This window comes from Polypterus senegalus, chromosome 4 (genome assembly GCF_016835505.1).
Source record: "Polypterus senegalus isolate Bchr_013 chromosome 4, ASM1683550v1, whole genome shotgun sequence".
NCBI lineage: Eukaryota > Metazoa > Chordata > Cladistia > Polypteriformes > Polypteridae > Polypterus > Polypterus senegalus.
Genome location: NC_053157.1, coordinates 111,726,438 through 111,753,625, shown reverse-complemented (window position 1 = coordinate 111,753,625; position 27,188 = coordinate 111,726,438). Strand labels below are relative to the sequence as shown.

Below are 27,188 nucleotides of genomic sequence, written 5' to 3'. Positions count from 1 at the left end.
TTAGTATTGTTTTAGGTTTTTTTTTAATCTAATGTGATTGGACAATTATCAACGCACTGTTTCTCAAGTTCACATCAATGGTTCACATTTCACACCCACCATTAACATAACTACAGATGAACGAATGTGACTTTACAGAGAGGGCAACTTCAAATACTGTAGATCTTCAGAAATCAAAAAAAAAATGTATTCTTTCTTTAATGAAATACATTTAATGAAATAGATTGTTCACTTGAAGAAAAAAAGAAAATAAAGGAGCTTGGACCAGACTGACCTGCTTTTAGAATTCTGCAGCAGGCAAGTGCTCGAAGACGAGCTTACTTTTTCCATTCTTGTTATGACAAATGGAGTTGCCGAACTGGATGTGGTGTAGGCAACGCCTTCTTTTGCTTTCCCTGTTTGAAAGTGTCAAAGCGTTGTAGACAACGACAGGGCTAAAACATCTTTCTGAAAAATGCAAGCGGCTTCTAGACCAGTATTTTACAATCAGTGTGCTGAAGCACATTGGTGCACCATGACAGCTACCCAAGTGTACCATAGAAATAATTGTGTAGCGCACTTGGGTCTAAAACTGACAGGGACAAGCTCCACAGGTGGTTTGAGATTTATCTGAGGAAAGCAGGACTACCTGGAGAATCTGGCATAAAAGCAGCTCAGTGATCTCTATGTTGCAGACACAGCACTTCAGACACATCTCAAGGCGTTAGAGTCCATCTGCCCTGGGTGTGTGGTCTTTAACAACCCTCACCACGCTGGTGGATAATGGGCATACGAGATGCCTCTAAAGTAGAGGGTGGACACCATCAAAGTGCTGTGTCTGCGAATGCTGATCTCAGAGCTCTTTTACCAGCTTCTCGGGCAGTTAAGCACATGTATGAGATATAATGTATTTGTGGTTATTAAGATAGGGGTGTGCCTTGGGATGATTGTTTACAAAAAGTGTGCCACTACAGAAAAAGAGGTTGAAAAACATTGATATAGACAATAGTATGAGGCGAACATTTTAGCAGGCTTAGTAAAATGACTGTTTAATCAGAACGCAATTGAGAAATGTTTAGGCCTGAAGGAAATGAGAGCAAAATGTATGTTCAAGGAAATATAGCTATCCTGATCATAAGGGCAGAATAAGATTTAGGTTGGACTTGTCCTGTGGGCATAGGACAAGCCAGGTTGGGTGCTGAGTTATTTTTTAAGATGTAGTGGTCTGTGGATCTTACAATGTGAATTTGTGCTCAAGTGAGGATAAGCCTGGCAAACCTGCATACAACTGGGTTGACTGGCAACAAGTGTAGAATAAAATTAGGATGGTAATGACTGTGGGTGTTGTAAATGATAAACTGTCATGCAAGTGATTGTATAATGTGGATTTACGGAATACAGTGGAAATGACCAAGGACTGAGCACTCTATTACCAAAGGCAGAATAAGATTTGGATTGGACTTATGCTATGGATGTGTTATAGGACAGACAGAAGTGCATGCTATTGGACGATTACAGAGGTGCGGGTGTAGACATTATGATGTGGGTTATGGCAGAATGGGGAACTGGCCAAGTTAGCAGAGGACTGGGCAATTTAGAGGTTGGTGTAGTATAAGATTTGAATGGTGGGTACACCTGTTCCTGTCCACATCAATAAGGCAAGTTATTGGTAAGACTAAGGCAACTTTGGATGTCACAGACTGAAGTTTTTAGGGCATCACATTGGGCAGCATGGTAAAAAGGGTATACTACATTTTACCTCGGATTTATTCTGTGTCTGATACTGGACAGGCCAAGATGTGCATTGGCACTATGATGAGGACCACGAGAGCATGTGGAATGACCAGATAGAGAGATGTGAAACACATACCAGATAAGTGCTTCAGTTTATCGTGCATTCAAAATTCCTTTGGTGTGCTTGATAAAAGCAAAACCCTGTGGCATCTGTGGGTTATTTAGTGGTGTCATAAGCCATGTCTTCAAAGAGTAACCCCGTTCCCTATGGATATAAACAGCCTATTTATACCTCTCAAATAAATACAATTTAATCTATAGGAGAAACTTTTGCTTTTACCGAGAAGCCAGCCATCTTGCACAGCTCCTTGTTCCAGACGTGTGCCAGCAGAACTGTGCTGCAAAATTAAACAGTTGTGCGTAATGCTGGACCATCAGCCAATGACACTGAGCAACACTTTGCATCACATATAAGCTGCACACTGATAGCATAGAAGTGCTTTCTTATTGAAAATGCATTATTGGATGAAGCTTTGATGTGTACATGTGTGTATTCTACTGCACCAATGACCCTGGGTAGGTTGGCCAGCTTGTAAAATCTTTGACTATCACTTACCTTTCCCCACCACATGAGAACTGAATACAATACCAAATTAGTGTTAATATGACGTTAAGTACTCCAGGTAGTATGTGGCTCATAGATGGCTGAGAAATCCCAGGCCTGTCTGTAATCTCCGGCTGAAATGTACCTGTAGCCAAAAAGCCAGGTGTCGACAGGACTTGCAGATGTACAGGTATGGCTTGGCTTCTTCTTGTTGGTGTTTTCAAAATACAATCCATAACAGTGCATAAATGCACCAGAATGGTCTGGGTAGTCTAAAATGACTAATTATCCATTCATCACTCTCTGCCAACACAACAGCGCAATCCCAGAATCTGCACCTTTTCCTCAGCGAGTCCTGGGGCAAATCATGCAGTAGTGCAAGATCAGCCTTTGTTCCATTCAATCCAGGTTCAAATCGATGCTCTTTTATAGAACACTACGCTCAGTTTGGTTCAGAGCCATGTAATATGTTTACCAAGAAACAAAACAAGACACCTGTGTTGTTGAATCATCATCAAACTAATAGCTACATTAACAGATATCATTGAAGGATGTGATATCTTGTAATTTATAATATTCATATTTATACAGAATTTTATTTTATTCATTTAAAATGTGTTTTGTGCAAATGGCATTCACATATCATGTTTTTCATTATTTACACACATACACTACGCTTCGTGCAAACATGTGTAAGACCTTTTCATTTTTTATTTTTTTTTTATTTATTTTTTTTTACAGATGGTCCTTACTAAAACATTGTTAAATACCGGATTTTACTTCTACAATTGCTTTATGAACAAATTTGTTCTGCTCATGTTTCATGAATGAAACCCATAGTCGTTTTATTGAAAACAGCTTAAGACTAAAATGGTCATGCATTTCATCAAATTTACAGATATTGTGTTCCAAGAAGCAAGTCCACACATCACATTCATTTTGAGCAGAACGAATTAGAAATAGAACAGAATAATTTAAAAAATAAGTAACGCATTTTGTTATTGTGTAAAATCTATATAATGCATGGCAATTATTGGTACTAGTATGAACAAAACAGTAGGCAGAGAATCTGCGAAGCTGAAAAGGGGTACAAAGTCTAAAAAAGTTTTAGAACCACTGTTTTATGGTAACTGTAATGATGTTTGGTCAGTTCTGTAGTGAGGAAATACATTTCCTCTGATTACTGGTCTTTTATGATAGAAGTAATATGCTATTATAAATGAATATCTCTGCAAAGGACTGCCACCCTGTTCAGGGATAAATGTTGTCCAACTCCCTATAGAACTGCTGAGGCAGGTTAAAACTCACTATAGCTTCATAATTAGATAAAGCAGTTTTAGATAAAGTATGGAAAGAAGATAACAATGATATTCCAATATTGCTTAGAGGATGGCACAAGCCAAGGCTATACTTAAATTTTAACCCATTTGGTAAAACCTACACACAAATGCAATACCACCACCAAAGCTCAGACCCCCTAAAAATCAACTCTAAACTTCAAGCACTGGTATTTCTTTGTTGATTTTTCCCTATAATCATTTTTTTACATTATAAAGGAAGTAAACATACTGTAGCTGCATTCATCTTAATTTATAATCACCAAATTATTTGTCCCAGTTTTGGGTAATTCTACACACCCACAGCACTGGGCACTAGGAAGGAAATCAACTTAGAACAGGGTTCCAGTCAATCTCAGAGATCTGGCAAACACGAACAAGAGTGCCAATTTTCAAATTTGATGAATGTGGGAGTACATTCCAATATTCAGAGAAAATGCACAACAGAGAACATGAAAACCTCATATGAAATGTGCCTGGGCAAGGATTATTCCCCCAGGACCAGTAATGAAGCAGTACAAACAATCAACTCTTTTTGAGTCAGTTACAGATGACATTTAACATACATCCAAGTATTCATTTTTGAACTTATTTAATACAATTCAGTGTTGCTAGGAGCCAGAATCTATCCCAACAGTGAATAAGAAAGGAATTAGATGTGAACAGAACACTGGCATCTAATCACTGGACATAATCACACACATGCATGGTGGGCCGATTAAGATTAAATTATTATAACCTATAGCTGTTTAGGTTGTGGCAGCAAACTGAGGTACACAGAGTAAATCCAAAGTAGATATGGACAGAAAATGCAAAACCCCAGTCAACAGTAATCAGACTAGAATATTAGCTGAAGCCTTTGAAAATTTGACCAAGAAGAAAGAACTGTCATTTTAAAAAAATATAATCTGTAAATAAAGCATACCTATTCAGTACTGCACAGTAGCTGATCCCAGGAGCAATGGCAGTCATAAGCACAAGCTCTGGTCCTATGGAAATGCTAGACTAAGTGCCATTACAACAGAGGGCACAATCATACACAAGGCAAGTATTCACTTCCTTTTTCACCTAGCAGAATGCGTTAGAATATCAGAGAAAACCAAAGAAGTCTGTAGAAGCACAAAAATACAAAAACTTGCACACACTCTGGCCTAAATGCTGTGTTTCCCCAAAAATAAGACCTACTCTGAAAATAAGCCCTACCATGACTTTCAGGTTGCTCTGTAATATAAGCCCTACCCCAAAAATAAGGCCTAGTCAAGATCGTCAGCTGAAAAGTAAGGCACCTATGGCCAGGTTTATACTTCACACAATGCAACGCGTGTGCCCGAAATATCCATTAAATTCTGAGGAAACCTTTGCTACAATATCTCTGAAAAGGGTGTTTGATGATTACATCCATCAATTCAGGGATGCGCCCATTCCAGCAGCATCAGCACAAGACAGAAACAAAATCCCTGGACAGGGCATCAGCTCATCACAAGGTGAACACAAGTACACTAATGTCATTATAGCTTCACCAAATCCCCAAACTTTCATGTCTTTGCATGGAAAACTGAGCATACTGTGGAAACACACTAGGAAAACAAGCAAACTCCAGGCAGGGATCACAAGGGACGTGACTCCCTGTGAGACAGCAGTGCTACCGCTCTGCCACCATGCCACCTTCATATGTGTAACTATTAACAGTAGTATTCATTATTTAAACAAAGTTAACGATGTATTTGCAAAATGTAACATACATATTTTAATGCATTTCATCATGAAAGTGATATCAAGTATAAATCTAAGAATTCTAACTGTGCAGACAGCTGGAATATCATAAATGTAATGTGTTCTGTGTGGCAATCTATTGCTGCTTGCCACTGCTGTCAGGTCATGAGGAAAAACCAGAAGCGCATAGCAATTAATAATTGGGTCAGTTTAAAAATGACGTTTACAACAGTCTAATGTAAGGTTAAAGTAAACTACGAGGTTAAAGTGGACATTTCAAGTTTAAAGCCAAAATTTCCACTTTAATCACAAAAATAGACATTTTTATTATGTCATTTTTTTTTTCTCTGTGGCTCAAATATGCCACCGTACATTTTGATGGTATTGTGAAGGTGCAAAAAAAAAAAAAAAAGAAAGACGGCACAGAAGATAGTATGTGAGACTTTTAAAATATATTGTGTCATTATTTTGGGGAACATGCGATACTTGAATATAAAAGCACCACGAATCCATTTGTATGTCGGCATTTTACTTCACCACATCGAATCATTCATCAAACATCGAAGCACGCACATCGATCCTGTAGGATCCTAAAAGCGGCTGGGGTAAAGAAACTCAGGCTGGAATTCAGGGTTTAAATGTGGAGAGTTATGATGATATTCCAGAAAAAGATGACATGACTTTACAGTATTTGGATAACTGTATATTGTTGTACATTAATAAATGTAAGATATCCCCTGAAAATAAGCCCTAGTGCATCTTTTGAAGCAAAAATTAATATAAGACCGCCTTATTTTCGGGGAAACACGGTATTAAAGCATGGCACATGGTTTTATAGCCTATACCATTAACTCATAAGAAAAAAAACTCATCTTATTTTGGAACAATGCTTTGTTATTTAAAAAGTGGTGAGCCATTAGCTTGAGTAAATTATGTTTAAAAGCAAACAATCTTGAGCTTTATTTTTATTGCACTCTTTATACAAAAGAAGAAAAGCAGACCTTTAATGAAGTGACAATTCTACCATTTTATTGCACATAAAATATAAAATGATAGTTCAGCTTCTATATATTTAAATTAAACTTAAAATAAAATGAAAGCACTGCTAATTACTAACTTGAAATGTCTGAAAAAGTTATTCAGCAAAAAGTGCCCTAAACTGAAAAGGCATTTTACTTCCAAGCAAAATGTGCCAAACTGAATTTTATAGGTAAGGAAATGCTGGCTCTCTTGTATTTTATGAGTAAGCAAAGTCATATTAAGTTGATGCCAGTAGTGGACAGGGTGCTAGCCTCATGCAGAATATCTTCTTTAAAATTTACAATTGACTGAACATCAGTATTTGAATTCTTCACATATTTAAGCGGCATGTCAGCATTCTACCTCATATTTTTTTCAGCAGAATAAAAGCAGCAACCTCCATGTTCCCCTTAGACTGTCAAAGGCCATCTCTCCTCAAGAAAAATAAATCCCTTGTAAAAGGATATGTCTGAGTATAATATATCACTTCAGGGTACCTTGCAGAACAAAAGGTTTTGTTATTTCAGATATGGAATAGAAGTTAAGGCATTAGACTTTAAATCCCATGTCTTCTGGTTTAATTCGTCCTTTTACTCACTGTCTGACCTGAAGTAAGTTATTTAATTTTTACTCCAATAGTTAAAAAAATGAAAAAAAAAGCATGTAAATAATAGTATTAAATATCTGCGTTTATAAAGGGTATGAGGATGGTGTTTCAATAATGAAGGGCACTATAATAAATAAATATAAGAAAGGAGATGTAAAATGTCTAATCTCAAATATTTACACTATCCACTGCTGTGGAAATTCACAAAGGTAAGGTCATATTCCCATCTAATTACTGTACTGCCTTGCAGGCCGTATCCATAACTAAATATTTCAATGGAGAATCTTTTTCTCCAACCATTAAGTGTGTGTGTGTGTATATGTATATTTTATATATATATATATACTAGCAAAATACCCGCGGTTCGCAGTGGCGAAGTACTGCCTTAAAATTTATTAAGAAGTAAATTAAACCTTTTTAAACTGAGGGAAAATATACCAATAATTATGTGTTATGGATCTCATTGTATACCACATTGTGAGTTCGGCCCTCCGGTTGTAATATGACCAAGCTGTGCGCTGAGCTTACTCTTGAGCATGCAATGTACAGTTGGCCATGTGAACAGTAATCTTGTTTCAAATCTCACAGCTTGGATTGTTGCTGTCATAATCGGTTTTAGTTTCATGGTTTGTTTTAATTACGACAGTATTTGTAGGACTTGTGTTGAAGAGACATTCGGCATCTGTCAAGTGTTGTAAGTATACAACCGGTTTCATCGATAACTTCACATCCAGCTTTTGAGAGTTTAAACATCAAAGTGTCCACTACTGAAATCGTCATTTGTCAATCTAAGATGTTTAATAGGCATTGGCGGTTGTCGAAAGGTGTAAAATATTTGGCCATTTCGGTACACTTGAAAGCGACAACCGAACAATTCAGCGGCAGCCATCAACTCACATGCAGATGCATAGGTGAAGGGCTTAAGCATTTCACTCTTATAGTGCTCCTGTGTAGTATAATTATCTCCTGTACCGTCATCAGTCCACACCTTGAACCTGTCCCAGTCATTCAATACATAAGACACAATGTTCCTCCGGATATCAAGAGTGAGCCTGATATGGCCGTGCAATATGTAACAAAAAGAATGGAAAAGGCAGGTGCCATCTCTGGGCATGGAAACCACTCGGTAAGAGACAGTTCTTTGATCGATGGTGATCACCTCGATAGACATGTTAATGGGGGTACGGTTGGAATGATAAAGGAAATGGGTACCTGAATAATGTAAAGTATGTATAAAATACCTAAACAATAACTATAATCATAATAAATGAACAATAAAACAGCGGAGTAGCCGTGGATTAAATAAAAAGGCTGTAGTTATCAGCAGGGAGACGTGAATTCTGTGGCGAAGCAAGGAAGGGAATGTAGAGACTGCAGCGACGGACGGCCTTATATAGGCAGGCAGCCAACAACGTGGGAGGGGTTGGGATTTGGGACCCAACGCCGCCTCACACAGTGACCGAGCTGCAAGCTATGGACATACAGTACAGGCCAAAAGTTTGGACACACCTCCTCATTCAATGCATTTTCTTTATTTTCATGACCATTTACATTGGTAGATTCTCACTGAAGGCATCAAAACTATGAATGAACACATGTGGAGATATGTACTTAACAAAAAAAGGTGAAATAACTGAAAACATGTTTTATATTCTAGTTTCTTCAAAATAGCCACCCTTTGCTCTGATTACTGCTTTGCACACTCTTGGCATTCTCTCGATGAGCTTCAACAGGTAGTCACCTGAAATGGTTTTCACTTCACAGGTGTGCCTTGTCAGGGTTATATAGTGGAATTTCTTGCTTTATCAATGGGGTTGGGACCAGCAGTTGTGTTGTGCAGAAGTCAGGTTAGTTGGACGATCATTTATTTTTCAACAGGACAATGACCCCAAACACACCTCCAGGCTGTGTAAGGGCTATTTGACCAAGAAGGAGAGTGATGGAGTGCTGTAAATGGTCATGAAAATAAAGAAAACACATTGAATGAGGAGGTGTGTCCAAACTTTTGGCCTGTACTGTATATATGTACGTAAGTAGGATTCAGTTAGCATTGGGAACCTGCGTGCGAATTTCTTGAAGATGGGCCCATAAGTAACAAAGACCGTTGAAAAGTTCAATATGGCGGCCGACAGTGGCATCATACCACCGAAATAAGTACCAAATTTCAGCCTTCTACCTACACGGGAAGTTGGAGAATTAGTGACTTTGGAAAGTTCAATATGGCGGCTGACAGTGGCGTCAAACCACCGAAATAAGTACGTACATTGGTTTCGGTTAGCGCAGGGAAGCCGCCTACCAAATTTCGTGAAGATGGGGCCATGAATAACAAAGTTCAACATGGCGGACGTTGTTGACCGTTACGTGTAGAATTTCGAAATGAAACCCGCTTAACTTTTGTAAGTAAGCTATAAGGAATGAGCCTGCCGAATTTCAGCCTTCTACCTACACAGGAAGTTGGAGAATTAGTGACGTTGGAAAGTTCAATATGGCGACCGACAGTGGCGTCATACCACCGAAATAAGTATGTACATTGGCTTTGGTTAGCGCAGGGAAGCCACCTACCAAATTTCGTAAAGATGGGTTCAGCCTTCTATCTACACGGGAAGTTTTGAAATTAGTGACGTTGGAAAGTTCAATATGGCGGCCGACAGTTACATCATACCATTGAAATAAGTACGTACATCGGTTTCGGTTAGCGCAGGGAAGCCGCCTACCAGATTTCGTGAAGATGGGGCCATAAAGAAGAAAGTTCAACATGGCGGACATGGTCGACCGTTATGTGTAGAATTTCGAAATGAAACCTGCTTAACTTTTGTAAGTAAGCTGTAAGGAATAAGCCTGCCAAATATCAGCCTTCTACCTACACGGGAAGTTGGAGAATTAGTGATGAGTGAGGGCTTTGCCTTTTATTAGTATATACCTGTGTGTGTGTGTATATATATATATATATATATATATATACACACATATATATACTAATAAAAGGCAAAGCCCTGACTGACTGACTCATCACTAATTCTCCAACTTCCCGTGTAGGTAGAAGGTTGAAATTTGCTTATTGATGCAGAAGGAAACGAACAACCCTCTGATGCTGAACAAGTCTTTGTACACATATCAATAGGAAAGCTTAAGTTTAAATTATGTTCATAGACACGCTGCCGCTAAATATTTAGCAGGCAAATCCACAACTTAATACCGAGGATGCCTGTTAAACATCTTAGATTCACGAGTACCGATCTGGGTAGTGATCACTTTCGATGAATGAAACCTGTTCAAAAAATGCATTACACAATTGAGAAGGCAGCAAAAGAATATGAAGCAAGTGACGCATATAAGCATATTCATAAGTGCAGCTACTGTGGAAACAAAGTACGGTGTAAACCTTCAGCTTAAGTTAAGATCATAGACAAACAAAAATTTGTTTATGCAAACGAATAGGAAAGCAGGGTGTAAAGCTTAACTTTAAATTAGGTTCATAGACACACTGCCGCTGGCGTTTGTCATGCCTAAGACGAATACGATATTCGCAAGATACAAGTTTAATGAGAGGACGCAGGGTATAAATGAGACTTTTCATCACTTTGTAACGGAGTTAAAATTGCTGGTGAAGGACTGTGCTCATGCAAACGAAGATGAGATGGTCAGGGATAGAATAGTGTTTGGCTCAAACTCAGCAAAAGCGCGAGAGAAACTTTTAAGTGCTGGGTCTTCGCCAACATTAAATAAAGCTGTGGACATCGCGAGATCGCACAAGCACAGCTGAGAAGCTTCGATGCATGTACTCCGAGCGGCTCACGTGAACTGACTTTGCAGGACTGGGAAAGGTAAACCCGTGCATGCAGTGTTTGATGTCTCAGATAAAGAGGAAGACGAGCTGATATTCGCAGGGAAATCCACAACCTAATACCGGAAATGCCTGTTAAACATCTTGGATTCACGAGTACCGATTTGGGTAGTGAACACTTTGATGAATGAAACCTGTTACCGGTTGACAAACACAGAATATAACTTGAACACAACACATCCTCCAAATACGAACCTAATTGAAAGAAATAATGATAATCAAATCCTGGATGACAGCAACATTCATAACAGTGACAAAACAATTATGTTGACAATCATGTTACGTTATTTTCAAAATGTTTCCTTTTTCATAACTTCTTTAACACACTACTTCTCCACTGCGAAGCGCGGGTATTTTGCTAGTATATTTATAAAATCCTAAGACTAAAAGTGCAATGATTTTGTGCAACGATTTTATGTGATGTTTTTATGTCACATTTTTTGTCACGCTTTAAAATCAGGCTTATTTTAAAATCTACATATATATGTTTGGTATCATTCTTTTCAGAGTTTATTGAACATTAATGTGAAGTTGTTAGATTTTCAGATTCTTATTCCGTTTTTAAATTATAAACTAAAAAATATCAAGAATTCGCATCCCATGAGACAAGAATATGTGCCAAGAGATTTAACCACACCTGGGGCTGAAAATAAAAGACAAAGAGTAAATAACAATGACAGCTACTGTACAGGCTTTTAAATGTTCGAATCCAGCAGCTGATCAAGCAAAGAGGAGGTAAAAAAAAAAATGTATTTGTTTCCCATTGTGTCACCATTTAAGAGGGGATTTCAGAGGAGTGACCACATCGGAATACTGTATTACATTCTTAGTTCTGAATAGCAATCGATCCTCATAAGGGGATACAAAAGTGTGTACACCTAACAAGCCCCAAAAAGGGCGAAACATGTCTCATGTACTCTTTGTATTTTGTTTGATACTGTATTACATTTCATATTATATATATATATATGCACAGAATGTGTGTGTGTACATAAAGTTCATTATTTTAATTATTCCTAAAGACAGTCTGAAATGTAAAATAAAAACACTTCAAAAGCTTTCAGGTAGTATTTTTCTAAAGTAGGAAGTGCTAAAATCATACCTCCAAGTGCTTCTGCAACTGCTTGTGCAGAATCGAGACTTCTTCCCAAAACAACAACTCTGTATCCTTGGTCAGCAAGTAACTGTGACACTGCTTTTCCAATTCCCCTTGTACCTCCAAACACTGCGCACAGTTTAGACATCCTATTAAAATTATCAGACAAAGTCTTACTTTTAATATACAGAAATGAATTCATAGTAATCAATATAATTTAATTTTAAAAGGAAATTATACAACTGATGAAATATTAACTTTATAAAACAATTTGCAATCATCCTCACTTTAAACAAAATTCACACAAACACAGTTAATAAACACTCTGCTGTTTGAAAATATAAAAACCTACTGCACTCCAACAAATTACTCAAGAAATGCAATTAGTTTTTCTTAGCATGATGCATATAATTACAAAACGCAGCTTTAAATCTGTATACGCTGTTCAGTACGAGAATAGTAAATACTGAATACATTGACGAAAACTATTCACTGAAAAAGGGTAGAATGCGAGGAAGAGTAAATAGAGTTAAGGACTGATGGTCCATTTAACTTAAAATGCCACTCTAACAGGAATGACTGGTCAGGACAATGGCTTCATAGACTTTGGAAAGTCTCTGTATGTACTTGAAGTTTCTCTAGGCACATGGCAGATTAATTCGTAATTCTGAATTATTTGTAGATGAACGAGAATGTATAAAATGTACCTTCTGATGGGTTGGCATCCTATATAACACATGTTTCAGCCACTGCAGGCTCCAGATCTCTGTGATTCTGAACTACAGAATTGTATTTTGAAAACTGATGGCTGGGATGGATGGATTCTCTGGATATAACATGTGTAGGACATGTCTGGAACACTAACTACAGAGGATATGGAGCAGGTTGTGAACCATGGCCATCTTGGAGAACCTGTTACTCAATGTCTTGTTGAATGTGCAACTTGTAATGATTTGTGTGACTTTGTACCATAATGCACATTGGAGCCATAAACTATGAATGTGTTACTTTGTAACAACTCCTCAATGGGTTTAAAAAGATTCCTAATTCACAAGTAACCTTGTTATAAAAAACAGAAAACACAAACTGGATCATTGTAACTGGGTGGAATTAACTTTGTCACATTTCAAATAGTATAAAGCAAAGATGTCCTTTGATACCTTTATCATAATTAACAATGATTTGAACTTTAAACCACAAAGGACAAAAATGGCAAAAACTGTTTAACAAAATAAATAAACCAACCTACCATAAACTGTGCACATTGATTACTGGGCTATTAAAAATGAAAACTCTTAAAAATGTTGAGGGCAAATGTAACAAGATATAAATATGAAGTTGATACTTTGAAATGAGCACCTTATAAATGCTTTTGAGCCAACATTGTAATACTGAAAGACATTACATATTTGTCACTGATGACTAATGCAATGGGTGATCATCTAAGCCCATCCCTACTGAAACCAGTGGTCTCCCCTCTCACCACTAAATGATTAGATAGTCTGACCCTTAAACACAACCAAACTCTACTACTAGCAATTTAATTCACTTAATAACACACACAAACACAAGTCAACACGATTGAAGTGTTTAAAATTATGAAGGGAATTAGTACAGTGGATCAAGACTAATTTTAAAATTAGTTCATCAAGAACTGTTGGAAACCTATTAAGGGTAAATTTCACACAAACAGTTTATCTTTACACAGAGAACCATAGACACTTGGAATAAGCTACCAAGAAGCATGGTAGATAGTAAGACTTTAGGGACTTTCACAATTAGACAATGTTTTTTCAGAAGAATTAAGTGAATATGACAGGTGAGCTTTGTTGGGTTGAATGGCCCGTTTTCATCTAGATTGTTCTAATATTCTAATATATATTTATATGCATATATATTCAGTATATTTATTTAAAACATAACTCCTCTCATCCTTAAACAAATTGAATTCATGTTCTCTGATAATATAGACTCTCAGGTAACTAGAAGGGTTACTTACCATATTCACACATGTGTATCACTGCTCGAATTGAAAATATTCATTAATTCTTGCATTTGCTTTTTATGGACATTATCTTCATTCAAAACTATGTTTGTTAATCCTTTGACATCTATACACTTTTAGACACTACCATTTATTCATTTTTGCTACATGGGGAGGCACAGTCCATTAGAACAGCACTGTGTGAAAGGCAAAAATCAGTCCCGCTTGGCCACTGCCAAATCAGGAATTCAAATATGGGGATTATGCATATACATTTGAAGGCAAATTTAATATTTTCATATATCAAGCAAAACATTTTACAAAGATTGTATGTGTTCTCTGTTTTAATTGTTCAGCAATATAACAATTCTGAATGTTTTCACAAAGCTTTATTAAACATTAAATGCTACAATTCTCTACTCTTGCTGGCACGGATTCTGTCCACAAACAACACTAAATCCGATCAAGTGGGTCAGAAAAAATATATTTTTTTCTCACTCTGTTATCATTGACACTGCCTCTACAGGTATATCCTCTAATTCCTAAACATGCCCAGCTAGGTATAAAAGGATGCAGCTGAATGCCATATATAAAAACTACCAGAATGGCATTACAATGGCTTCACACAAGTTTAAGTAAACAGGACACAACCTGCACCTGTTTCCACATGGAGAAAAGGAAAGACTTCATAGCATGGAAGGAAAAAGGCAATGGTTAAAGTACACTGATGGAAGGCAGCATTCTCAGAGCGGACATGAAAATATATTAGAAATAGGGCTGTGCAATGTCCTAAAAGTTCAAATCACCACATTATAATTTTAAAACATCTCCGACATTTGATACTGTCATACTTGCTACAGATGGAGAGATGCTTGTGGATTATGAATAATTAGCTGTTCTATGCATATACCGTGGAAAGTGCCTAAACTACAGCATACATTTTAGCTCGGGATGCAGGAATCTGTTTTGTTGTGTTACAGATTGCTACAACTGAGCACACGTAGATATATTTGGCAATGTTATTAGGCTAATTCGATGGAAATTCGTTCCATGTTTGTGTGATTATTTTTTTTTTTAGTTGCTAACAATCACAACTCTGGGTTGGCATGAAACTCAAGAATTAGATGTCACATATGATGGATTTGAATAAATATCTACCAACAGAAAACTAGAAATTACTAACAATTTTTAATCACTCAAACATGGCATCCTAAGTTGTTCTCATTCTACCATCTTCTGAGCAAGTCAAGTCAAGTCAGGGAGCATGCACTGGTACAGTGCATTGCCACACCCGCCACACAACAAAACAGCTTGGGATCCCGGTTGGCAACCCCCCCAGGCAGACACGAGCGGTCCAGTCCCACCCTCAGGAAATGACCTATCTGCTGTAGCCAGGTGTTACGTGGGTGACTCGGGTCCCCAACAATGAGGATCCTACGAGCTGGATCACCCTCGGAGAAATGCGTCACATGGCCGTAGTGCCGTAACTGACACTCCCTCACAATGCAGGTAATGTGCCTCATTCAGAACTCCATGAGCAACCGCTCATTTGACACAAATCAAACCAATGGTGGCCAAGGATTTTCCAGAGTGACACAGTACCAAAGGAATTCAGTCTTTGTCTCAGGTCACTGGATAGGGTCCATGTCTCGCAACCATATAGCAAGACATGAAGCAACAGATGCCTCATGAATAAACGGTGTGTTCGCACAAAAATGTTGCGTATGCTAGTTTCAGAAAGTTTCATCCCAAGAGCTATAAACGCACTCAATCAGCCCATCAAGTGCTCCTGGTAGAAATGTTTGTACTTATAAGTATAATTGCCTCACTGTAAACTTGCATTACAGTTGTAATATTGCACAACCTGAGCCACTTATGCTTTCATATTATTTTTTACTGTTTTTATCCTATTATTATTATTATTGTTGTTGTTTTACCGTTTTATAGGAAAATAAGTTTATGGAGGATTTGCATATTGAATCTCATTGTACCGTACAATAACAATAAAGGAATTAAATTCAATAGAGAGCGCATATTTACAGATGATGATGAGTGGCTTCTAAGTCGATTTAGATTTCCAGGCACTATCTTCGTAGAGCTCTTGATATCATTTTAAAGATGAAATACATTAATGTATATATATTGCATTATACAGATACATTTTTAACTTAATTTAAATAATGCATATTGTTAATAATTAAATATGCAAGGACTCAGTGGTGCAGCGTCAGTGATAAGATGGCGCCCCATTCAGGGATTGTTCCTGCCTTGCGCTATATGCTTGCTGGAACTGGTGCGACCCTGGATGGTTAGATGGATGGAATAATTGAACATGTACTACAAACATATTTCAATGTTCCTTAAATGTTTTGAAGAATCAGCCTTCTAAGCTTACAGATGGCTTGACATTTATTAAAGAGCTGATTGTGTGGCAATTGGTTATTTGGAGAAAGAAATGGAAGGACAGGAATTGGGGGTTACTATATTTGAAAGAGACAGTACTGCTACAATAAATTATTTTATTGAGTCATGCACGGGACAGCAAGCATCTTGTGGGAGGCAGAAACAATCTCTGGAAGGGGCGCCAGCTCATCGCTACCACTGTGCCAACGTGTCTCAATGTTTTCTACATGCTTGAATTTCTGTCATCATGAAAATTACAGTATTTAAATTGTTCAGAGAGCTATAACATCATGAATGTAACATATTCTGTGTCCTGTCGGCATAAGAGAAAGCCCATTTAAGAAGCACGTACTGATTCACACACGTAAGAGTACATAGGATACGAAGCATTTAACATGCTACTTTAGTTACGATGGGATTTAAGAAATGATTAAATTAAATGATGTTAAGATGAAGTTTATGACGTTCTACTTTAATGACAAAATAAACCATGTGATTAAAGTGGAAATTTCAACCTTTTTTTCACACTGTGTCCCAGTTTTTTTTTCTTTTCTCCCCTACCCTAATATGCTTCCATATGGCACTCAAGACAGTGGGCTACAACCTTTTCATGGCGACTTTGAAATCTGATACCTTCTTATTTATTTCAGACACTGTGCAACTTTCTGAACTTGAACTTTCGAGTTTCTCTGCCACTCTGTCACTTGATCAACTTCCTTTTGTTGTTTATATTACTGCTTAATACAACAAATATTAAGTTTTTCCTTGCCTCTACTTGGTATTCGCTGAAATTCTTTTTTCCTCATGCTTATGCCATTGTCTTTCCACAGAATGCAAAACATAAGCTATTTATATTGATTTGCATATTCAAAGAGGCATAATTCTGGGAGGAGTCAGGGTGGAGTGACAGGCGTGTGCACGAGCGGTACTTTTCACGCTGGCCAGGATTTATGGAGCAGAAGAATGTGGAAGTTCGCAGATACACTGATATATGCATCTGGATTTTTTTGTGCGTATGCACATTTCCTCTTTTGTCCATACGCCATGTTTTACTGTAAATTCTATGCACAGCGTTATGCATGAGGCCCCAGGACTCTAAAGACTTGGACCTTCATCCCTTTGCTTAGATATCGGGAGCGCAACACACCCCTTTCCAGCGACCTTATGACCGCCCCCCCCACGCTCTCCCAATCCGTCTACTGACTTCATAGGAAGAGTCACCAGAGACATTAATGTCACAGCCAAGGTAAATAAACTTCTCGACAAGGTCAACACTGCTGATGGCTGTGCCAAAGAGGATCTTGGTTTTTATCCAGGACATTCGCAAGCCCAGAAACTCAGACTCCTCGCTCAGTCTCTCAAGCTCCCCGATCAGAGCCTCCATTGACTCAGCGAAGATCACAGCAAAGTCAAGATCAGTAAATCTTTCTTCACCAACAGATGCCCCACAGCTGCTGGACCCCATGACCTTTCCCAAAACCCAGTCCATACAAAAATTGAACAGAGTAGGAGCAAGAACACAATCCTGACGAACCCCAGAATCAACTGGGAAAAACACAGAGCATATGCCTCCAGTCTGCACAGAACTCACAGTTCCAGTGTAGAGGCATGATATCCAGCAACTTTGAGGGGTTCCCGCAAGCCCTCAGGATGTCCCACAGGGAAGCTCGATCAACTGAGTGGAACACTTTATGAAAATCAACAAAGGCTGCAAAGAAACTCTGCCGATATTCACGTTTGCCATCCAGGAGAATCCTCAGTGCCAGGATGCAGTTGATGGTAGACTTCTTAGGCATAAGACCAGACTGCTCTGGTCGCTGGTAGGTGAGCAAGTAATCATGGATCCTATTGAGGACGACCCTAGCAAAGACCTTACCCGGCACCGACAGCAGTGTTATCCCCCTGTAGTTGCCGCAATCCAGGCGATCACCCTTCCCTTTCCAAATAGGGACGACAAGTCCCGTTTTCCAGTCAGATGGGATGATGCCAGTCTCCCAAATGGAAGCAAAGATTGCTTGCAATGCCAGGACGACAGCCTTACCACCAGCCTGGAGAAGTTCACCCCCAATACCACAGATCCCTGCAGCCTTGCCTCCCCTCAGCTGGTATGCTGAAGAGACAAGACATTCCATGCGCCTACCTGGATGGGCCGCCTCAAATTGGGACACAAGTGCTGCCGTGCAGCGGGTGACACCTCAGCACCACACCAGTTCTGATCCCCAACAGACCTGACCACATTGGCTCTCTCATGGTTTCAACTCTTCCGAGGATGGGGCTCCCGAGGGCTTTCCCCCATCCCCTTCATTATGCAAGCAGATCTACTGCCACAGAGAGCAAAAGGCACCTTGGCATGCATTACAGAAACAGTAATTTGTTCTTTCACCAATGCTTGTCTATAGCGCATATTTTTGTCTTTTCTTATTATGCATCCAAACGACATATCAAAATGCACATAATTCTGAGTGTTGATTGGTACTGCAAGCTTGCAATATACAAAGTGCATGCAGGAGGACAATGGCACAGTTGGCACTGGCTTTAAAAAAAAAAAAAAAGTAAGACACTGGTTTGATAAACTGATTACATATATACAGTGGTGTGAAAAACTATTTGCCCCCTTTCTGATTTATTATTCTTTTGCATGTTTGTCACACAAAATGTTTCTGATCATCAAACACATTTAACCATTAGTCAAATATAACACAAGTAAACACAAAATGCAGTTTTTAAATGATGGTTTTTATTATTTAGGAGAAAAAAATCCAAATCTACATGGCCCTGTGTGAAAAAGTAATTGCCCCCTTGTTCAAAAATAACCTAACTGTGGTGTATCACACCTGAGTTCCATTTCCGTAGCCACCCCCAGGCCTGATTACTGCCACACCTGTTTCAATCAAGAAATCACTTAAATAGGAGCTGCCTGACACAGAAGTAGACCAAAAGCACCTCAAAAGCTAGACATCATGCCAAGATCCAAAGAAATTCAGGAACAAATGAGAACAGAAGTAATTTAGATCTATCAGTCTGGTAAAGGTTATAAAGCCATTTCTAAAGCTTTGGGACTCCAGCGAACCACAGTGAGAGCCATTATCCACAAATGGCAAAACATGGAACAGTGGTGAACCTTCCCAGGAGTGGCCGGCCGACCAAAATTACCCCAAGAGCACAGAGACGACTCATCCAAGAGGTCACAAAAGACCCCAGGACAATGTCTAAAGAACTGCAGGTCTCACTTGCTTCAATTAAGGTCAGTGTTCACGACTCCACCAAAAGAAAGAGACTGGGCAAAAACGGCCTGCATGGCAGATTTCCAAGACGCAAACCACTGTTAAGCAAAAGAACATTAGGGCTCGTCTCAATTTTGCTAAGAAACATCTCAATGATTGCCAAGACTTTTGGGAAAATACCTTGTGGACTGATGAGACAAAAGTTGAACTTTTGGAAGGCAAATGTCCCGTTACATCTGGCGAAAAGGAACACAGCATTTCAGAAAAGAACATCATACCAACAGTAAAATATGGTGGTGGTAGTGTGATGGTCTGGGGTTGTTTTGCTGCTTCAGGACCTGGAAGGCTTGCTGTGATAGATGGAACCACGAATTCTACTGTCTATCAAAAAATCCTGAAGGAGAATGTCCGGCCATCTGTTCGTCAACTCAAGCTGAAGCGATCTTGGTGCTGCAACAGGACAGTGACCCAAAACACACCAGCAAATCCACCTCTGAATGGCTGAAGAAAAACAAAATGAAGACTTTGGAGTGGCCTAGTCAAAGTCCTGACCTGAATCCAATTGAGATGCTATGGCATGACCTTAAAAAGGCGGTTCATGCTAGAAAACCCTCAAATAAAGCTGAATTACAACAATTCTGCAAAGATGAGTGGGCCAAAATTCCTCCAGAGCGCTGTAAAAGACTCATTGCAAGTTATCGCAAATACTTGATTGCAGTTATTGCTGCTAAGGGTGGCCCAACCAGTTATTAGGTTCAGGGGGCAATTACTTTTTCACACAGGGCCATGTAGGTTTGGATTTTTTCTCCCTAAATAATAAATACCATCATTTAAAAACTGCATTTTGTGTTTACTTGTGTTATATTTGACTAATGGTTAAATGTGTTTGATGATCAGAAACATTTTGTGTGACAAACATGCAAAAGAATAAGAAATTAGGAAGGGGGCAAATAGTTTTTCACACCACTGTAAGTATATTTCATCTCATGTACACAGTGCAATTACATCCCTATTTGCCCACAAACAGGGCTTGAACTGGAACCCACTTACTGGTAGTACTTGGTTTAAATGGCATCTTGTTCCTCCTCCAAACACATTATTATTTTTACATGACAAATAGGGGGGCTCAGAAGGCATGTCTATTAGCATACAATATAGAAGGGAGAGGGATCCCCATGAATTTATTGAACGCTGCAAGCACCATCCCATTTTAAGCACTGCCTGCAAGACCAAAGAAGCACCATCATGCCGCCAGAATCGCACAGCATAGGTTATGTAAAATATATAGGCTCCAGCTTCCCCACCACCCTGAGCAGGATAAGCGGTTTAGGAAAGCAGGTCCTGAATGATAAATATTGTAACATTGCTGACAGGTTGCAGGGATCAGTTACCCATTGTAACAGCTGACATTCCAATACGCATTTGAGTGGCTTCAGGAGACTCTTTAAAACAAGCAAACTAGATTATTTAAGGATAGTGTGCTATAAAGAGCAATGTAAAGACTGAGAAATCATGGGCACTCCGCACCTGCAACCACAGCAATGGCACATATGCTCTTCCCATTCAAACTTTCTGCATGATGCACAAGCCAGGCTGCCTTCCCTCATTTACAGCGAACTGGTGTTCAACTATGGCTAAACTCAGGAATCTTAAGCCCCTGTTCAAGTTTGAAGTTTAGCTCTTTGAGGAAATTTTGGTAAATAAATGATGTTTATTTACTTTGACGAAGTGCCGAATATTATATATATCGACCATCAGCTTAGCCCTAATTAGAATGCAACAGTAAATAATCAGTTTTCTTTCTTTGATACAGATGCTTATCCAAGATTTTTAAGTATTGAAGTTAGAACGGCAAATGCAAAGTGGAATGTGTCTATACAGAATATGAAATGCCATTTAGGAAAAAGAAAAAAAAAAATTCTAGTAGGCATCTGTATGAAACTAATGTGTCCATATGTGATTCAGTAGGTATGTTGGCACCACCTATCCTCCTTATTAAAAGAAAAGTGCCTGTGTACCCATCCAGTTGCTATGTCTTGGTCATTACAAAAGCTGGCACATCACAAATATTTTAGTAATAAAATGCATAGCATTTGTCATTACAATAAATAGCACAATACAAACATTAACACTGCTTTTACAAATCCTACACCATATGGTATATAAAATGTCTGCGCTGATTACTTACCTGTCTTAGACAGGTAGTACAACTGAAAAAAATGTGATTCAACTGCACAATGCATAGGGAAAAACATGATTTGAGTATGCATTCAATATTGGCAATGGTGCACATTTTGAATCACGTACAGTCATAATAGTTTGACAGCAAATGCATACTAAAATGATTTCACAGCATACTGACAGCAGTTTTTAATTATACCAGACACTCAGTACACAGTTAGGCACTACATTGGTTATAAGCCATGGAAGAACATAATTGTTAAATAAACAGCACTGGAGAGATAAATATGCTGCCTGACACTATGGCAAGGCAAAGGAAACTTGTCAATTGGTGTTGCGCCTGTTGAAAATGTCAAAACTCCATCCACAATGGCTACATGCCTTAGAAACAAGGAAGGCAAGTTTTCTTAAATCAAAGTCATTGACGCTTCAAAGTGGACATATTTAGCAAGCTTTAAGACTTCCATTTCATGTCTGATCTGGTGCCCCATCAACTTCATTTTAAACCACAAGAACAGGCACGATTTCTTAAAATCCATAAAAAAGTTCACATTAGAACATAATTTCATGAAGCAAATTAATATCTTGATTATGAATAAATAACTTTGACTTGAAAAAAACAAAACCTATCTGTTAATTTAACACTCTTATCTACACTTTGTAAGAGTGGCTCTCAATTTCTGTCCTTGTTCTATCCTTTTTCACAATCAGCAAGTCATTTAGAACTTTAATTGATCTCAATGCATAATTAGTGGTCCTTTTTATTCCTTCTATTCCTTTGCTTATTGTAAAGTGCATTGTTTTACATTTATAAGAAATATCTGTATTTTCACATCATCTTTAGATGCTTAAAATACTTGATTTTAGTTCTTCTAAACAGTCTGCACCCTTAATTATAACTAAATATGGATAATTAAAGACAAGCATGGTAGACATAATTGCAAATAACGCTAAATTCTTAAGTGTAGCTATTTTATTATTATTTACTTCTCTTCTTATTAGTAAACCAGAAAGTTAAAAACAAAATATTTAAAAACAAAAGCATTTTAAGCATCTAACACACAATTTCCTCATGGTTGGGATGACAACCTGCACACACAGGAACCACCAAAAATGAACTTGAGAACAATTGATCTAGAAGGCTCACTAATACTTTTTACTTCCCAACATGTCTAAAGAAAGTGCAGATGTTTTCATCTGTGCTCACCAACTTTGACATGACATGCACAGCAGAACACATACTCCTTGACTGCACAACATCCTGATACTGCATTTGCTCAGCTGAGGAACACAGAACTACAGAAAGTAATGAAAGTGGCACAGAATACACAGTTTCCTTCTATCCACAACATATACACACATTACTTATAGATAACACAGTGCCTTAGAGACAAACAGCATTATTAAAATAAATAAATGAATAAATAAATAAAACTCCAGTCTCTTGTAGTCACTATTCTCCCTCCTTTGTTATGGCAAACAGAACTACTCACACTCTCAGCAACAGATTTAAGTGCAAGCTTTACCGACAAGTAATCAGGCTACTAACCATTTGCTAATGCCACTACCTGATTGTTCCCTACATTGACCGCACATCATATATTCATTAAATAAATGTTATGATATTGCACTAAATATATATTTTTTGTTCTATTTCAGGTATTGTATAACTAATCACAAATATGTGAGAGACATGTATTAATTTTATTTTATTATGTATACAGATCAATAAACCTGGACACAGTTTGCAAATCCCTCACATGTATCCCTTATTTGTTTTAAGAAGCAGTCTTTGAATTGAATTACTCCATAACTGGGCATACTCCCTCACTCAAGGTCAAATTAAATTCTTTCAGTATTTCAGATCCGTCTTTGGGATACAAGAAAATTCCAGAAACAGGACAAACATACAAATTCCACAGGGACTGTAACCATGTCTGGACTCTAAGGCGGTTTGCTAAAGCTGCGAGAAAGCACCATAACCATGCTGACTTGAAGACATTTATTAGAACAGTAATTCAGCTTCTTATGGGTTTGACTTTATTGTTGTGAAGCATCTGATCTAAGACAGGCGCAGACCCCCACATTCATACTTTCATTCATACTGCGGCTAAATTTGAATTATCGCTTAATCTAATTGGCACGTCTCATGGGTTGTGAATGAACCGTCCATGCAGACAGCGAGGGAGAGTGAGAACTCCACAGGGACAATACTAACCACAGCAACACCCCTCAGCTATTATTAAACCCCTAATCAAAGGGCTATCAGCAGATGTATCCACAAAAGTGTTTTTCTCTCCAAATTTTCGGCACAGTAACATTTTGCTCTTAGCTTCTGTGCCTTATTTTATCATTACATAATAATGACACGATGTTAACCAATTTTTCGATGGGCGCTACACTAAATGTTTTCTCCCGTGGTATTATAAAGGTAGGCAGCTACTCGCCTAACGTTTAACGTCACTTTATCCACTCCAGATGTGCTGTTAAATCTAACGCTATCCTCTTAATAAACAGCTGCCAATATGGGTAGATACAAACGTTGGAAATTACTACATGTTGCTATATAAAATAAAGCCCAATCAAAAAACAGACACCACGCTCGACCCACTGATGCCATCACCACTGCGGCAATTGTCTAGAAAAACAAGTAAATCCGTGCACTATTTCGTCCTGTAACTTTTGCAAGCATGTGGTCAGATGTGCGGCCTGCGAGAAATGCAATTAAGCCCCTTTTGACTGACGACCTTTTTCTCTTTAAGTACACATACCCTAAAGCGTGTACGTTCGCTACCTTTCTCTCTTCCGTTCATGTTGTCAAGATCCGCTGCAGTTCAGAGTAACAGGAAGTCGGTCAGCCGAGTATCCTGACGCGACCAGCAGAGGGAAGCCAAGCGCTGGCGTTAATTTACGAGTCACCTGCCTGCCTGCAGGCAATACAAAAAAGGTCATTCTACTCGTTTCATATATTTCTCTAACCCGCTTTTTTCATTGATGAGATTTCTGTATAAGATACACAAAACAGCATTTTTGTGGGATGTTACCATTATTCTAAATCCCATTCCAGAGCATATAAAAACGTCACATTGCTTCACTAATATATAATAGAATTCATCCAAATATGTGATAGTACAAACTATGATTAAATTTTGATATTAAACGATAAAGTACACATTACAAATAGCATTTTAACCTATTTAAATTCAATTGTTGGCACAAAGTAAAAAATAACTCGGAACTAAGCCATTTGTAACAATAGAAACTGACATTCCAAAGCAGACAAGTTGCTGCGCACATCCAAAACTGGGCAAATATGAAAGAAGAAGCTACTACCTCTTTTTTTGAAGTTTTTCTTTAGTTAGCATGTCGTTTTTATAACTACTTTTATATCGTCATATTCTCTAACACTCCTCGGTCCTGTATGTTATAGCTCGTACGGCCGCATTTCATAAAAGATCGTTTAAAAATGGCGCGCACATTTGCGCGTGCGTTGAGCCTGGCGGTAAACCAATCTATATACTGTGACGTCACCACAGTCTCGTGCAGTTTTGGGACAAGGGTGGGTAATACCACCGTTTTTTGAAAATGACACCAATACAAGTATTTTATGTGTCAGATTTCTGATACCGATACTGATGCTGAGTATTTTTGAAAAAGCATAGGAATTTGTTTACAAATGATGACAGTGTTTAGAATGGCTAATATTACTGGACCAGACTGTATTTAAATTAACTAATATCACAACACGGCATAAAGGTCACCATAACAAATTTATTTCAAAATATATAATAATAGAATGAACATGGCATGTCATTTTCTAACCTGCTCACTCCAGACCAGGGCTATGGGAGGGTGCCAGAGCCTATCCCAGCTGCCATATGGTACAAGGCAGGAGCAAACCCATCCATTACAGGACAAACACACCAAACACACAACTATAGCACAGTTAGCTTTGCCATTTCACCTACAGTCATATGAAAAAGTTTGGGAAGCCCTCTTAATTCTTTGGATTTTTGTTTATCATTGGCAGAGCTGTCAAGGTAGCAACTTCCTTTTAATATATGACATGCCTTATGGAAACAGTAGTATTTCAGCAGTGACATTAAGTTTATTGGATTAACAGAAAATATGCAATATGCATCATAACAAAATTAGACAGGTGCATAAATTTGGGCACCCCAACAAAGATATTACATCAATACTTAGTTGAGCCTCCTTTTGCAAATATAACAGCCTCTAGACGCCTTTAACACTCTTATCTACACTTTGTAAGAGTGCCTCTCAATTTCTGTCCTTGTTCTATCCTTTTTCACAATCAGCAAGTCATTTAGAACTTTAATTGATCTCAATGCATAATTAGTGGTCCTTTTTATTCCTTCTATTCCTTTGCTTTTTGAAAAGTGCATATTGTTTTACATTTATAAGAAACTAGCAAAATACCCGCGCTTCGCAGTGGAGAAGTAGTGTGTTAAAGAAGGAAAGAAAAAGAAAAAGAAACATTTTGAAAATAACGTAACATGATTGTCAATGTAATTGTTTTGTCACTGTTATGAGTGTTCCTGTCATATATATATACTAGCAAAATACCAAGGCCAGGAGAAGTAGTGTGTTAAAGAAGCAATGAAAAGAAAAGGAAACATTTTGAAAATAACGTAACCTGATTGTCAATGTAATTGTTTTGTCACTGTTGTGAGTGATGAGTGTTGTTGTCATATATATATATATATATATATATATATATATACATATATATATTTACACACACACACACATAATATATATATACATATCTATACATATACACATATATACATATCTATACATATTGTCACACAGGTGTGCATGGGAAGCAGATGAAGGGCTTAGAAAATATTGTTTATACATCTGCCCGGGGGGGGCGGGGTGCACTGACGCTCTTTTTGAGTTCTCTGCAGGTCTTACCCGAAATCCCACCAGGAGCCGCCATTTCCAGGAAGGACACATCACTTCGGTTCCGGCCCCAAGAATGAGGTCACTTCGGTTCCGGCCCCAAGGATGATGTCACTTCCAGTTCCGGCCCAGAGGACGACATCATTTCCGCCCTCTGTGCTATAAAGCTCACTGCCTTTGCTTAGGCAGGCAGTTCTGTTTTGTGTAACAACTGTTTAACAATGCCTCAAAGACTTTTGCAGCGGAAACCGCATTAAGCGGGTGGCTGCCCCAAACTTTCTCGTCTCTGGTCTCCTCTTCTTACAGTGGCGTAGTCGGCAGGATGGTGTCCCGATGAACCGGGACACGAACTTTCATGGAACCAGGTGGGTGAGTACGGGGCGAGTTTCAGGGCAGGGAGTGCGCGGAGGGTCAGGAAGGGCGGTGCAGGCTCTGCTCCATGAGCATAACCGGGGTTGACCACCCATCTCGTGGAGAAGGTAGGGGACCCACAGGCGTGGGCTGGCTTCCGGGGAACACACTCGAGTGGCTCA

The 27,188-nt window shown here is 38.5% G+C and overlaps 1 protein-coding gene across 4 annotated transcripts in view; it reads right to left on the bottom strand.

The window, feature by feature from the left end:
* Nucleotides 1-25,184, bottom strand: part of cbr4 (carbonyl reductase 4) — a 105,649-nt gene extending 80,465 nt beyond the window's left edge. The window contains exons 1-2 of one of the 4 annotated variants that reach the window (XM_039751170.1): nt 25,060-25,184; nt 11,941-12,083 (exon numbers count right to left, since the gene is read on the bottom strand). In XM_039751170.1, coding sequence (XP_039607104.1) covers nt 11,941-12,083; nt 25,060-25,091 — 175 coding nt within the window. In that variant the 5' untranslated portion in view covers nt 25,092-25,184. Of the gene's footprint in view, nt 1-11,940; nt 12,084-24,497; nt 24,597-25,059 lie in introns of those variants that run through there. The other 3 variants (XM_039751169.1, XM_039751172.1, XM_039751171.1) reach the window with 3 other exon arrangements.
* Between the last annotated feature and the right edge of the window lie 2,004 nt (nt 25,185-27,188).